The sequence below is a fragment of the Alosa pseudoharengus genome, unplaced genomic scaffold, assembly GCF_046254945.1.
Source record: "Alosa pseudoharengus isolate Yale_2024_CS ecotype anadromous, Long Island Sound unplaced genomic scaffold, YU_APseudo_1.1 YU_APseudo_1.1_scf_19, whole genome shotgun sequence".
Classification (NCBI taxonomy): Eukaryota; Metazoa; Chordata; class Actinopteri; order Clupeiformes; family Clupeidae; genus Alosa; species Alosa pseudoharengus.
Genome location: NW_027468657.1, coordinates 28,508,508 through 28,523,772, shown reverse-complemented (window position 1 = coordinate 28,523,772; position 15,265 = coordinate 28,508,508). Strand labels below are relative to the sequence as shown.

Genomic DNA, 15,265 nt, shown 5'->3' with positions numbered 1-15,265 from the left:
ACAAGAGTTTGGGGAGATTTATGTTCAGCTCAGGTTCTCTGCTGAGACAAAAAAACCTGGCAGGATTACTGTCTCCCTTAAGAGCTGATAGCAGCAACGGACTGGCTTAACAATATCACCTACTTCTGTGCTGTGGTTTCTTCGGGGACGGCGAAAATAGCTGCCACCTGCCCCAGACAGGGGCTGCTGTTTTGGGGATAAGCGCACAAGCGTCTGGTCTCCTTCGACTGGTCCACTGGCACCTGGCACATAGCTGCAGCCTGACTAGACAGTGCAGTGAGAGAGACAGTGTGTGTGCGTATGACAGTGTGTCCCTTTTGAAATGGAATCTGGAGTCTCTGATGGAATAATTGTGGAGGTATATTTTATACCACACAAACACACACATACTTAAATGCATGCACACACATAAACACAAACCTTTTTTTCGTGATGGTCAGTGATGATGAAGGCAGAGCTGCCCTTGACAACCTGAAAGCACAGCCTCACCACACCAGCAGTACAGCAGATGGCCACAGATGGAGAATGGAGGAAAGCGGACGTGATGGCATCTGTGTGTGTGTGTGTATATGTGTGTGTGTGCGTGTGTGTGTGTGTGTGTGTGCGTGCGTGCGTGCGCGCGTGTGTGTGTGTGTGTACATGTTTATGGCCATGGGATGAGGTGCAGAGGGGGGAGGAGTATATGATGGCTTCTGCAATAACATCCCTGAGGTTCCCCCTGCAGATTCTACGTTCTCTTTCTCCCTCTGCGTCCCTACAACACTCCTGCCTCTGATTTCATTCCACCACTTCCATTACACAGAACATGACAAGAAATAACCCCGTGACCACTTCCCTCTCAGACCCTTGCTTTGTTTTTCTGTTTTGTGCCGCTTCATGGGGAAGCAGCAGGCAGCCTTGACGTCCTGGACTTATTTATTGTTGTCCTAGCCTCACCTGCCTACATCTGCCTTCACCTGCCACTCTGGGTAAACATATATAGACTCTGACAGGCAGGTCTTACTTGATCGGGACCTATAAGTGTTCTCCGATGGAGAAGCTGATCAGCTTTTGTGCCGTCGGACAGGGGAACAGACACCACTCCCCCGTCAGATAAGGCCTGTTATTGCCACCAGAGGATGATGGATTGCTGTGCGTATTGGAGACAATCTTTCACAAAGACAGACTCATCACAAAAAAGTGCTGTGTCATTTCTTCTCTTTGCACAGTGCATAATGGTAGGGAAATTTACTCTTTATCTATCTATCTATCTATCTATCTATCTATCTATCTATCTATCTGCCTGTCTGTCTATGTGTGTGTGTGTGCATCTGTCTAATTTGCAGTTTGTGTATTCATACGACCTTGAATGTAGTGTTTGCGCGTGTGTGTGTGTTACTGTGTGTATTTGTATATTTTGTGTGCACACCTGTGTTGCCAGTGCAGTCCCTCCGAGACAGCAGCAGGTCCTGAGGAAAAACACGGCCGCCTCTCTGTTTTCCCCCAAACCACCGATCCAGGAGTCGTTCCAGCCTCCCACCTCACCGCAGGCCCCTACACACCTGCCAAGCTGGGCCGGGCTGGCTTGCGCTGAAAGTAGAGCACCTCCAAGAGAATCAGCGAGTGGCGCAGCTTCTCCCTTCGCCGGTCCAGCCACGCAATCAGCAGTCCAAGCTGTGGCAGCACCAGCAGCAGCAGCAGCCGGCCTTATAGTAAACAGATCTCTGCTTTATCATGGCTCTCTTCTCCTTCAATCACAGTCTCACAATCTCATGTCTGTCTGGACGGGCCAAAAAGCAACTGTTCTGCTGAGCCAACTGAGAATCACTCTCTCAGCAACACTGATGTACAGACAGTTTTGTTTCACACGTCATTCTAAAACCAATCAATAGCTTTATAGCCTACAGTGTTTACCAACGTGTATAAGGGCCTGCTTATATCACTGGGTTGTTCATTTTTTACTGAAATGAGAGTTGAAACAACTAATTTGATACACTTGCTCCCTTCAAATGAGTATGATAACAGTGCCACCTAGTGGAGAATTCCTCTGAAGCCTTTACAATGTATCTCTATTTGTTCTCTTATTTATCAGTTGTCTAAAATGGTCAAGAACACAATTTCTCTACATAAGAGCTATGTACAGTTCTGGAATATGCAACATAAATAACAGCAAAGCAATTTCAAAAACAAGTCACTAGCAATTTCAATCAGTGGGCCTTAGTTTACACCAAATGCATTTGAAATGAGCTTGCTTTTCCATATTTTCCTCCATGGCTTGCACAACAGGGAGTCGAATGCATTACTACAGAAAATATTGTAAAGATATTTGAACGCAATAAACGTTTATCGTCAAATACTGCTCATTCCCAATATTTGTAGACAAATAGCATCCACAATGTGTAAGGATAAACAACATCTTTAATGTGGTAGGATACATTTCAATAATTTAAGCTGCTTCATTTTAAACACAAGCACATATATGGTCAAAGGACAGTCTTTGCCCAAGGCTATGTAAGATATCATACGCTCATATTTGTGAGTTATCAAAATAACTTATTTAGCCCAAGGCTAGCTCACTTCTACTTTAATGTTTGGAGAAGCTGTTGTATGCTGTAGAAGTGATGATGATTGAAATGATTCCAATTGCCCAACTGTTTGAGATATCAAATCCAATCTGATATTTCTAGACAGAGTGGGAGATTATGAGATTCAGAAACTCTTGAAATAACATCATCCTCTTTGAAAGATAAATTATGTTACTCTGAGGCTTACAATAAAAACAGGGACAAAGCTTACTTGCTTTGTACTTGACCATTGCCTCATATCAAGCAGGTGAACAAATGGTCCGTCTGATTAACCTTGTTTGTCTCCTCTAATAAGTTTTTCTATGCTTAATTTGTAATATTGAAATAAAGCACTTGCATTTCTAACTTTTAAGGTATGTATGCACCTGATAACAGCAACACCTTTGGCTCTAGCCTGGTTTCACCAGACTCATTATTTCACTTCACTTCATGAAGCAAGTCTGGGTACTCAGAAATGGGAAATGTTTCTAACCCTAGCATCACAATGAATCTTAAGAACTTAAAAATCATGCTTTTTGCTTTGTTTTCTAGGTGCTCAGGACACTCAACCAGACATAATTGGATGTGGAGGGTTTTTTCAGCATTTTATCATCTTTTCCTCATTAATTCCATCCATATCTTTCTGTCAATTTCCATATTATAGTATTTGTGTCAATGAGATGTGAAGATGAGAACAAGCATGTCTCCACAGGCATGTGTAATTAGTTTTCAGTTTTATCGTCGGACCTCAACGCTTTCTCATTTCAGAACTAATGGAAATCGTTTCATTAATATCCAGATATTGGTTCTGTTGCTTGACATGAAATTGTCTTGATTTGTAGTGAGGCGGAGTTCGGCCGAGACTGATGTTCTTGGCGCAGAGGCTTGGAAGCGGAGAGAGGATTGTACGCGACAGAGTGCCCCACTCAGTCTCAGCCCTGCAATACAATATCCACTTTTATTTACAATAGAGACTTTCATCTACCCACAATGTAATACTCAAACATTACCAAAACAATTACAAGTTTAAGGTAAAGGGAAAATTGCCTTTGTAGCACTTGAAAGAAAAGTAAAAAAACTCTTATAAATGAAAGTATTTGATTCTAAAAAATATGTAGTCAATTTAAAGTAAATTTGATTACATTCATACTTCATTCATTCAAATGTGCAATGTGTATGTAACTTAAAGCAGCACTATGTTATATTGTTAATGAGCAACTACTTTTGGTGTCAACTTTAAATGAATTAAGATGGAATGTGGTGATGTCAAGATAACCACACATATTTCCCACAAGCCGTCCACACTATGCGCTACATGGGTCTGTGGTGCGGATCAGAATACCACGCAAAAATGTCCTCACAGCATGACATCACACCACCATGCTTTTGTCACTGCCAACTGAGCTGTTGGTGGAGGTTGGTTTGTTGGTTTGCAGGGTTTTTAGATAGATAGATATGCATAACTGATACTGAGGCACAGCCCACAATGAGAGCAGGTTTATCCAGTGAATTTCCAAAGTTCTGTCTGGCTTAAATGCTTCAGAATTTCCATCATGCAGAACACGGTTGATACGATCTTACACTGTTACATCTATGTGGTTGAAACTGCTTTGTGAAGTTCATTACACAAACATTGAACTGGGGGGGTTACCTAACACACATACAGGTCTACTGCACAGCTATGTGAAAAAGGCACAACAGCGGCTATATTTTCTTAGGTCGCTCAACAAAATCAACCTCCCCCAGAAACTGCTACTATCCTTTTACAACATCCAAAGCATCATCTCACATGACATTCTTGTGTGGTTTAGCAGCTGCACCACTGCTAATAGAAAAAGACAGAGTAAGGAAATCTGCACAAAATATAATTCAAACACAGCTGCCATCACTTACAGACATATATCACACCAGATGCCTGCAACGTGCAAAAAACATAATCAAGGACTTCACCCATCCAGGCCATGATCTGTTCACCCTTTTGCCATCTGGAAGGCGCTACAGTTCCCTCCAGTGTCGCACCTTAAGACTCTCTAAGAGTTTTTACCCAAGTGCCATTAAACACCTGAACAATTTGCGTCTTTTTTAGCTACTTATTTATTTATTACTGTGCATATATTGTCTTGCTGTCTTTTGTCTTAGGTGTAGTTCATGTTCCATGTTTCATGTGTCTTGTTATGTGTCACCACTAGGGGAAGTGCAATTGAATTTCGTTGTCACTATGTGCAATGACAATAAAGGCATTCTAATTCTAATTCTATGTACCAACTAGCTACCATTACACTGAACAGCAACTCATCTACATTCAAGCTGGGTTTGAGGCTGCACTGTGCGGATGCACAACTGAAAAAAAAACTTGACTTTGTTTGTGTGGGCAAGACACAATGCTTGGGTGGGCTTAGCAAATACAGAAGTTATAAAACAATTATGCATGCATGTGGTGCATTTAGTGTAAATGTTGAATAGACTATGTATCACTCACTCAGGAAATACATAAGGTCAAGTTCTTCAGTAACTGATGGATTTATTGTCTTCTACTTTTAATCCACCGTCAAACTGTTAATAACAACACAAGACAACACACACACAAATATCTTCCGAATCACATACATGCAATGACATAAAAGTGCAAACATACCTTGCTGGCTGCACACAACCATGAGGGAATGAGTCCATACGAAAAGCTTAAAATGTCCCTGAACTTGAGCATGTAACTTCACAGATAAAACCAGATCCTTTGAAACTCGCGCATATGCATCTCACGTGCTACTTTCACAGGTGAGTTTTGCAACACTAACAACTGTCCATGTGAAATATGTCACTTAATTGAGCTTAATGTGTGACAAAAAACATTCATGAAAATAAACCAAAATAATATGCACAATATCACAAACATTGCAAATCATATCTCCAATGATAAACAAATATATATATATACATTTATGGCAGTTAAACTATATGTGTTTTTGTCTAGTGGGTCTAATACAAGTCTTAGTTTTAGTGAATAGCAAAAAGAATGTATACATAACATAGCAATGAAATAATGTCAAACACTTAATCAGAGTATATACAGACTTATCAGGCATTTCAAGTTTGCTTGTTATTCCATTTCACAAAGGGAAACGGAGGACTGCGATCCTTGGATTTTGAAGAAAGGATACAGTGGTTCTGTGAAGGTTGCATGGAAAGTATAAAGAAGAGACCGGGGACCGTCCACGGGATCAGCTGTGTAGAAAGACACGGTACCTGCAGACCAGTCCAGAAATACCCCTAATCTCTTGAACTGGAGACTTTCGATCTCGATTGGCCTTCGCTTAAGGGGGTCCATGATGCTGAAATACTGTGCATAGAAACTACCGCCAATTGCACTGCTCTTAAGACTCCAGCACTTCTCTGTGCCCCCCTCGCCTTTAGTCGTCAGCCCCACAGAGATTTCTGACTGGGCTTCTCCAGTCAACTCAGTCTCCCAGTAGCATCGATCGGTCAGTCCTGCCCTACAGCGTGCTGTCCCGTATTTTTTCTGGGAGTGAGGCCCTTGAATGGCTTTGGTATCCCCATCAGACAGAGATATGCTGTGGTCAGTGGCTTCTGGGTCAAAACTGAGGCACACAGCATCTAGAATAACAAAAGGTGGAAATAAATATCTCATAACAACATAAAAGCAAACTGGTATACTGTAACTCTAACCATCCAGTACAACAGGTTTAGATCATAATTCAACATACATTTCCTCATTCCAGGTTTGTCTCTTCTCTTGCCACAAAACTCGAAACTAAAAGAAAAGAAGGTGAAAATTAAAGATGGAAGCCAAAAAAGAAGAAAAAAATGTTAATATCCCCTATGAGGATTATTAGCACTTACCATACTGTTCGCAAGTTGTTATTAGAATCTTTCTGTAAAGCAGAGAGTGTCTCAGTATCACCTAGGTGATTGTAACTCAGATCCAGGTGTTGAAGAGTTGTGGTGTTTGTTTTTAGAGCATTCACAAGTGAACTACAACCCTCTTCTGTGACTCGACAACCTGACAACCTGTCAAGACAAAAAATACATAGAGAACAAGAAAGTCTTATAATATTTTATTTTTGTCACATGCATGTTCAGAGTGTCCAACCTACCCAAGTTTTTCCAGGTTGGAGGATGGCTTTTTCAGTGCACAGGAAAATATTTCCACCCCTGTATTCTGGAGGTCATTGTTGTCCAAAATGAGCTGTCTTAGTTTGGAGTGAGGTGATTCAAGGACAGAGCTCAGGTAAGTACAACTGCTCCCGGTAAGACTGCAGTCACTAAGCCTGTGGAACAGAGTACAAGAGAACTTAGAAAAAACAGCAGGTAGCAACAGGTAGCAGCACAGTCATGCAGTAGTGTAGAAGAACACTTATGACAAACTGTCACATTTTGTTTTTTAAAACAGTTGATTGAATTAAAACAGTTGATTGAATTAATCAATGTCATAATATATTCCTAATTCACAAACCTTAGTTCTTCTATATTGCAGTGTTGACTGAGAAGTGCAGTGCAGAGTTGCTGAACTCCTTCATCCTGCAAAACATTTCCACCCAAATCTATTGCTCGTAGGTGAGAGTGTGGACACTGAATGGCCAAAAAGATGTCTGAACAGGTGTCTTTGGTAAGATTACACGCTCTCAAACTGAAAAGGAATACAATAGTTTAAAGTAAACCGGAATCATTTAGTTTATGCAGTTTACCTTTGAATTATGCTATTCCTATCAATGAAATTCTTCACAGATCATATACTCACATTAGCTTTTCCAGTTTGCAATTTTCACTTTTGATCCCAGAAGAAAAAAGCTTCGTCAAACCCTGTAAGTCATTGTAGCTCAGATCTAATTCAACCAGGTGTGAGTTGACAGTCTGGAGAGCTGACACAATGATCTCACAAGACAGTTGGCTGAGATTACAAGCATGCAGTCTGCATTGGTAAATGAAAAAGAACATTCACATTAGTCTCCTGTGAGCTCTCTGTAATTCAGGGGCAAAAAACAATCGTCATTTGTCAAGACTTAGACTTACATGGCAGATTTGCAAGACTTGACCACAGGTATTAGTCGCTGAATCCCCATTTCCGTTGTGTTGTATGTTTTCAGATCAAATATATCTTGTACCTTCTCTGACATTAGAAGCACATAGGCTAGGGCAGAGCATTGATCTGGCTCTAGTGTCTCACTTATCATTTTCCCGGAGCTCATGACCTCCTGGACCTCCTCAACAAATGAATCGTCGTTCATCTCATGAAGACAATGGAACAGGTTGATCGTCCTCTCAGGTGACGGACTCACTCTTATCTTCTTCCTTATGAACTGAATGATTTGTTTCACAGTGTCTGGGCTGATTCCTGTCCAAGACAGATGACTTCCCAGGATCTTCTGAGCGGACTCTAACGAGAGGCCGAGAAGGAAACGGAGAAATAGGTCTAGTTGCCCATTCTCTTTCTGCAAGGCTTTGCCCACTGCTGCCTTACACAAAGAAAGACTTTTGTCTAAAGACGTGTTTGGCCTGTTTTCTGTTGGAGATATGCTTACAGGAGATGTGCAGCTCAATGATTTATCAGGTGTCACGACAACTTCCCCTCTTGTGCACATGATAACAGCATATAAAGCCGCAAGGTACTCCTGAATGCTTAGGTGAACAAAGCAGTAGACCTTTTCTTCAAAGATGCCAGACTCTCGCTTGAACATCTGCGCAAAGAGTCCATTGTGTGCTTCAAAGTCGATGCCACAATCAGTCAATTCTCCCTCATAGAAAACCAGTTGTCCTTCCTTCAGGTTTTTGAAAGCCAGTTTGCCCAGCTTGACTAGGATGTCCTGATCCGATTCGGTTTGCGTCAGATTCTTGGCTTGATCTTTTTCACGCTTCAGTTTCAGCTCAATCAGAAGGAAGTGTGTGAACATCTGGGTCAGGGTTTTGGGAGATTCGTCCCCCTCTGGTTCACACGACATTGTCTGGAGGACGCTGGCTGACATGCAGCAGAACACGGGCATGTAGCACATTATGTGCAGGCTCCGCGATGACTTTATGTGCTTGATAACTCTTTCAGCTTGGGCCTGGTCTTGGATCCTTCTCCTGAAGTACTCTTCTTTTTGTGCATCGTTGAACCCTCTGATCTCGGTGACCCTTTGGACATATTCCGGTGGCAGCTGATTGGTTGCTGCAGGCCGAGACGTTATCCAAAGGGAAGAATGGGACAGCAGATCTCCCTTGATGATATTTGTTAGCAGGATGTCCACTGACGCTGGCTGGTTTATGTCTGCCAAACTTGGATGGTTGAGGAAATCCAGACTAAGTCGACACTCATCCAGGCCATCAAAGATGCATATGACCTTCACTTCATCAATCATAACATCTGTCAATTCTGGAAAGTACTGGTGAATCAGTTCCACCAAACTGTGTTCTTTGCCTTTCTTTAAATTCAGATCCCGAAAAGGAAGCAGCAGAACAAAGTCAATATCTTGATTGCCATTTCCTTCAGCCCAATCAAGAATGAACTTCCTCACAGAGAATGTTTTCCCGATACCAGCAATCCCTTTTGTGAGAACCGTTTTCAGATTCATCTGTTGTGTAGAGGAAGGTTTGAAGATGTCATTGTATTTGATGGCAACATCTCCTGATGTTTTGAGCCTGGACACCCTCTCGAGCTGCCAGACCTCATGCTCTGTGTTGAACTTTCCACTGCCACCCGTTGTGATGTAAAGCTCTGTGTAGATTTCATTCAGAAGAGTGGGAGCACCTGGATTTTCCGAAACTTCAAAGGCATACTCAAACTGATCTTTATATCTCTGTTTCAGATGCTGTCGGGCCTCCTTTATAGCTTTGTCTTTAAGGGAATAATTAAGGGAAACTAATCATAATTGAACTCAGTGGTAACGATTCGATGTTTAAAACCTATACACTAGCATGAATTCATATTGTACACTAATAATTTAACATCCATACTGGAATAGAAATGATTAATCTAGAATATGTTCATACCATTTCCTCCTTGTGTTTCTGAAGGATCAAGATCCTGCTTCAGATTATCGCTGCAATAAGGACAATATTCAAATTGTAAGACAGCTTGACATCAACATATCAGTGGTAACTTTGATAGCTGATTAGCTATGTGATAGTTTCTGTAAACTGTGCACTTCTCCAGTTCTCTTTGAATTACCTTTCAATGTCAGTATCATGTGTTTCTTGTACTGACTCCATAGATGTGCTGCGCATTGATGAGTAGCAGGTCTCTGGTGAACCTGATCTCTCTAACTGGCCCCTATGGAACACATAAAGACACCTGTCACTTATTTTAAGTTAATATTCGTAGTTTCAGCATGTTATATGCAGGGTTCTAAATTCCCACCAACCCGCCAAATGCGGGTTAAAATTAATTTTGGCGGGTGGTAATAAAAACGTACTAGCCAGTTTGGCCGGTGATGCATGAGGCATTACATGCATGATACATAAGGCTCTGTTCTCGGTCGTATATATCCCCCTGGCATTACTTCCTACATTTCCCATGACCACTGTGCCGTAATGCTACGTGATGACGTTTCATACGCCCATTGGCTGCGCACAGTTTGCGGTGAAACCAGCGCGAGAGACCATGGAAACGAACGGAGCATCTACCAGAAAACACAAGGAATTAGAAGAACGAACGGAGCCAGAGAAGGGAACATAGACTGAAAGAAGAGGGAGTTAGCCTCTGAAATATTAACGCAAAATGCATTGTGTTTACCTATTTCCTATTTCCTGTGTTTTTCTATTTCTTTACCTATTTGGGGGGCTGATGTCATGTAACAGAGGCCGCAAAACCTGAAGCAGCAAGATTGTTTATTTTAGATAGATAGATAGATAGATACATACATACTGTATTGATCCCCAGGATAAATTCAAGAATTATTGTCTATACATTATTGTCTATGGAGTTAGCTGAAGATGGAATGTGAGGAGCGTGTAGGCGAAAATTTTCAGTTTTAAAAAGTTGCCTGATCAGTGATCACCACCATCACACGCATCATGCACTGTGCGTAGGGCACCCAGAGACAGAGGAGGGACCAACATTTAGCCAATAAATAGTAGCTGTATTGCAAACTGTTTTTCACTCGTTAGAGAAAGCATACAATGTCAACATGCACCAACAACATGTTACATAAAGATGATACATTTTGGGTCCTCTCTATAAAGATCCAACTTGAACGTAGGCCCTATGCTACTCCATTTAATTGAGAATGCGTCTGAGCGTGCACGAGAGGGAGAGAAAACGAGTGGCAGGTTCCAGCTGGCTTGTCATTGTTGATGATAATTGATATCTCCTTTTTATTAAGTTAATATTAAACTAAATGCGGCAGTGGTTGGGACAGACTTATGGGGGCGAGAAGAGGAATGAAGCAGAGAATGAGGATATGACAGAGAAATAGATAGATAGATAGATAGATAGATAGATAGATAGATAGATAGATAGATAGATAGAGATCCCAAACATGAAATGAAGTGTTTGCACTTTCTGTGTATATTTTGTGGTATGTATACATGCCAACAATGTTAATAAAATGATGAAATGCATTCAGTGACACTCATCTCATAAACTAATTTCACCGGAGAAAAATTGGCTAGTAGAAATTCTGATTGGCTAGTAACTTTAGAAAGTTACCAGCCACATTGGCTGGTGATCAAAAAAGTTCATTTAGAACCCTGGTTATATGGGCTTCACATTAAGTCGCTATTTTGGATTTGGTGTTTTTTGATCCAAAGAAAACATACCAGTCAACCAACACAACCTCATTGGTATTGCAAAAATTACCCTGTGGCAGCAGTTAGAAGACCTGGACCATTTCCAATATTGTTTGATGGATAGTCAAGGCATTCGTCTGGCCCATTCACAATGATTCTGTGGTCAAAACAATAGTAGATGAAAAATTGTGCTGACAACAAAAGTGCTTCCTAGGTCTTACATAATGTTAAATTATCTTAAAGCATCTTAAATCACGGATTTTATATCTAAGAATATAAAAATGGGCCTACCTGGGTATTGTTGTATTATTTGCATCAATCCCTTCCCTGAAAAGCATTACACAAGTTTGAACATTATTTCATGAACCTTAAAATAAAACACTATTAAAGTTCAACTGTTGAATCCTGATCAATTACACTGATAACTTATTATCATTAACATCATCAACAATGTCTTCCAACATCATGTTCTAAAACAGAAATATGGCAAAATGCTGTAGTTTCCCAGTTTAATCTTTTCTTAAAAGACAGCCTGTCCCAGCACCATGCAAAAATACTGCATTACCTAGGTTCCTCTCTACGAAAATGTCGTCCAATGATATCCATTGAGTCTTCACTCTTCAAATCCAAACCAGATGGGATGGGGGAGGTGGATCTGTCAAAGGCATTACTGTAAAAGGTAGCTGCAGTTCAAATACAACTAAAAAAACTAAACATTAAAAAGAAAATTGAAAAGATGATATATACCCTGGTTCAAATTTGATGATCCTTTTCAAGGAGTCGTCACTTTCCATTGAGCAATAGCTGAGTGAGGGGGATTTAGACCTTTCAACATCAACTGCAGACCTGTGGAACAATGACATTCATGTGCATATATTACATACAGAAACATTAAAGGAACCGTATGTAAGAAATGTATTTCAATTAATCATGAAATGGTCCTGATATGTCACTAGACATTAAGAAATCATGTTAATTTCAAATACTTATATCACTGACAACAATAGTCCGGCCAGGATGTTGTCATTTAAAAAGTGAAGTTGCAGCCTGGGGCCTGTTGTTGATGTTGTGTTTTGTCATGTCATGTTGTGTTTTGGCCTGATGCGCCACCCTCCACTTATCTACTAATCATGAAGTCAGTAGTGTTTCGGCATCCGGGTTGGCAACCTCGAGTCAGGGGGGAGGGGGAGGGGATACACCGCTCTACAGTAATTTGAAAGTGATTGCAGTACCAGTTTTGGTTGGTTATGGTACCTTTAAGCTTTCCTAAACACATCGCCATTCTTCTCAGTCATGTGTGTGTTTGTGTCTCCATACCCTGCATCTGCATCTCGTTCTTTACTGTGAATTGTCTGGTCACTCATCGGGGCCTTATGATGAGATGAGGTCTGGTCAGATGAGATCGGGTAAGGACTGCTCAGAATAAGATCAAATTGCAGCACTGGATTGATATTGCCAGATCAGGTTTTCATCAAACAGATTTTTCCATCAATGGGCAATTTATGTGTGTTTGTGCCATTATAAAAAGTATATCCATTCTTTCAATAAGACGTATTTAGTCAAGATAACATTAGACATTTGTGAGATATAGGGAACCTCAATGACTATAGACGTATGGTTACGACATTGGTTCTCAGAAGAATAACACGAGACGTGAACCAATGGGATTTTTTTGCAGGCCACTGATATAAAGGCACACTGTGCAACTAGTCCTCTGTAGTCATTCTGAAGTGATCCAATGGACCAGGTCCAGAGAGCCAATGAGGTTAGAAAGGGTTAACATCTCATGTTCTTCCTTTAGAGAACCAAGTTTATGTTTATAACCATGCATTCTCTTTCAGTCGAGTTCATTCCACATTAACCAATGGCGACGCATATACTGTATCACAGCGCCTCATTGGCTGCAGTGGACAAGGAATCCACTAGGAAACTCACCACCGGGGTGCTGAGCGCATACGGCTATGAAACAAGCCGACAACATACAAGAAAAGCTCTGACGAGTACTAGTGTCCGAACAAGGCAGTTTGCTGGCACTGGAGGGCTTCTCACAGGTACAAAGCCTGGCAGGGCACTCACACATAGAGTGAAGCTAGTTTGGCTAGAGCGGGGCGTTCAGTATCACTGATTGTGAGTGAGCACTCTATCTAGCAGTGCTGGAATGGGGGTTGATGAAGATTACTTCTGAAAATTACTTCCCGTAAACGTAGAGTGAACTCAACTGAAAGAGAACATGGACAGCATGGTGTCATGCACTTAATGTTCTGATGAAGCAAAAAAAATACATGAAAATAATTTGGCCTCCACAAAATTGGAGCCAGAGTTAAGTAAGCAAGAAAGTCATCGCTATTTGCTCCTTCATGAACTTACTTTTGATTGAACATATGCTGTCCATTTTACAGTCATTGAGGAACCGTTTTAAATATAAATGTCTCTATTGTCTTTTAAATGTTTCTATTGCAGCAGCAGATGAACAGTGTGTAGAGATGAGGCAGGGCCTGAATCAAATCCAATCCCAAATTAAGAAGAAGGTGTAGTTACATTAAAGCTATTTTAAGAGGGGGATTTTTTGTCATGAAACAAAAACTCTTCTGAATGTTCAGAGAAAATATTTATAAATCACATTGTAATCAACTGCTGGTGTCTATCTTTTAAAACAAAATGAAAATGAAAGTACATTAAAGCCTTTATGCAATACAACACGTTATAACTAGAACAACAGGTTCTTTGAATACAGTTGTGTATTCCATCTGAATTGCACAAACATTCCATAATATACTAAACCATTGCTCTACCCCACCACAATCAGGGTCACTTGCTAAATTGTTAGGAAGAAAAAAATTACCTTGCATCCTCTGGTATTGTTACTGATTCAGCCATGATTCATTCCCTTTATATGAATAAGGTATAGTCTCCTTTCCTGTTGTTACTGCAAGCAAAGTCAGCTAAATAGCTCATTGCATGCTCACCATACAGTGAATGTGCCACTGAATTATCCATACTGACCAAATCAGTAAACAATGTTGAATTGTCACACCAGACAAGATTTATTTCTTACATATTGCTCTAAATGTTGGTTTATGTTGGTCTATATGGAATCAACAATGACACTTGGGGGAAAAAACCTAGGGTTATTGCATCTTTGAAGCAACACATGCTGATTGAGTTGATGTAATGAGATTTTGTGATTCAGTCTCTGTCCTTGAGACATCACGATTCACATTCATGGTGTACAATTTATAATTCTTTCATAATGCATCCATCAGGCTATTTCCTTCAATTTCAATTATCCACATCAAACAAACAGAGCTGAATAGGAAACAAGGTTTTGTCTGCAAGGTAACAGAAAAGTAGCATGAGGTTCCCAAAATTATTCTGAATTCATGCTGTGTCATCAAACGCTAGCCTACATCAGAAACCACTGTCTAACACAACCTTTAAGTTATTTTGATCAGTCAGTATAAATGAAAACTGTTCAGTTGAAATGTTCTCGTGGAATCTAGTGAAATAGGTTGTGTCCATTTGAAATATTTTGCAGTAGGCCTATTTCTCATGTTTAGATGCCACTGCATTTTGTATAGTATATCAATGATTAGTAAATGTAGATTGCTTACAAGTTCTATTAAAGTACTTACCATCGTCCTGAGCCTATGTTGATTTGGTTTGATTTTTGTTGATTCCAGGAAGACGTTGTAGGAGTGGTTGTACTCAAACCAGTTCCACAAAAGTAATGCAATTTGTCTTGACAGCCAGGTTAGACTCATGTCTTTCTGGCTCTGATCCAGACCTACTTTGATTGGGTGGAGTCAAATCATAGGCTAGGCCTATTAACCATTCCCCCATCCTCAACAGAATGCTTTATTTCTCATGCCATGCAAGTAGCTAATTGTTCATTCAAAAGCCATGATGAATTGTTTTAAATAGCCTGCTTTTTTACTTGCTACCAAAAAAAATATGAGAATTATTTAGGTAAAGTAGGCCTTACGTTTTCTATAAGCTTAGGG

The 15,265-nt window shown here is 40.5% G+C and overlaps 1 protein-coding gene across 6 annotated transcripts; it reads right to left on the bottom strand.

Moving 5' to 3' along the window:
* Nucleotides 1-5,044: 5,044 nt before the first annotated feature.
* LOC143132579 (NACHT, LRR and PYD domains-containing protein 3-like) lies at nucleotides 5,045-15,005 on the bottom strand. Of its 6 annotated transcripts, none has more exons than XM_076292199.1 (16): nucleotides 14,897-15,005; nucleotides 14,107-14,190; nucleotides 12,582-12,677; nucleotides 12,012-12,110; nucleotides 11,830-11,934; nucleotides 11,556-11,591; nucleotides 11,335-11,421; nucleotides 9,706-9,807; nucleotides 9,528-9,577; nucleotides 7,572-9,372; nucleotides 7,300-7,470; nucleotides 7,015-7,188; nucleotides 6,656-6,829; nucleotides 6,402-6,569; nucleotides 6,266-6,312; nucleotides 5,045-6,155 (listed from the first exon to the last, which is right to left on the bottom strand). In XM_076292199.1, the coding sequence occupies exons 2-16, from the start codon at nucleotides 14,139-14,141 to the stop codon at nucleotides 5,641-5,643; spliced, it is 3,660 nt and encodes a 1,219-aa protein (XP_076148314.1). In that variant the 5' UTR covers nucleotides 14,142-14,190; nucleotides 14,897-15,005; the 3' UTR covers nucleotides 5,045-5,640. The 6 variants fall into 6 exon arrangements, with proteins under 6 accessions (XP_076148314.1, XP_076148317.1, XP_076148316.1 ...); XM_076292202.1 differs by having other exon boundaries at nucleotides 11,830-11,919; XM_076292201.1 differs by having other exon boundaries at nucleotides 14,107-14,593; nucleotides 14,897-14,990.
* Between the last annotated feature and the right edge of the window lie 260 nt (nucleotides 15,006-15,265).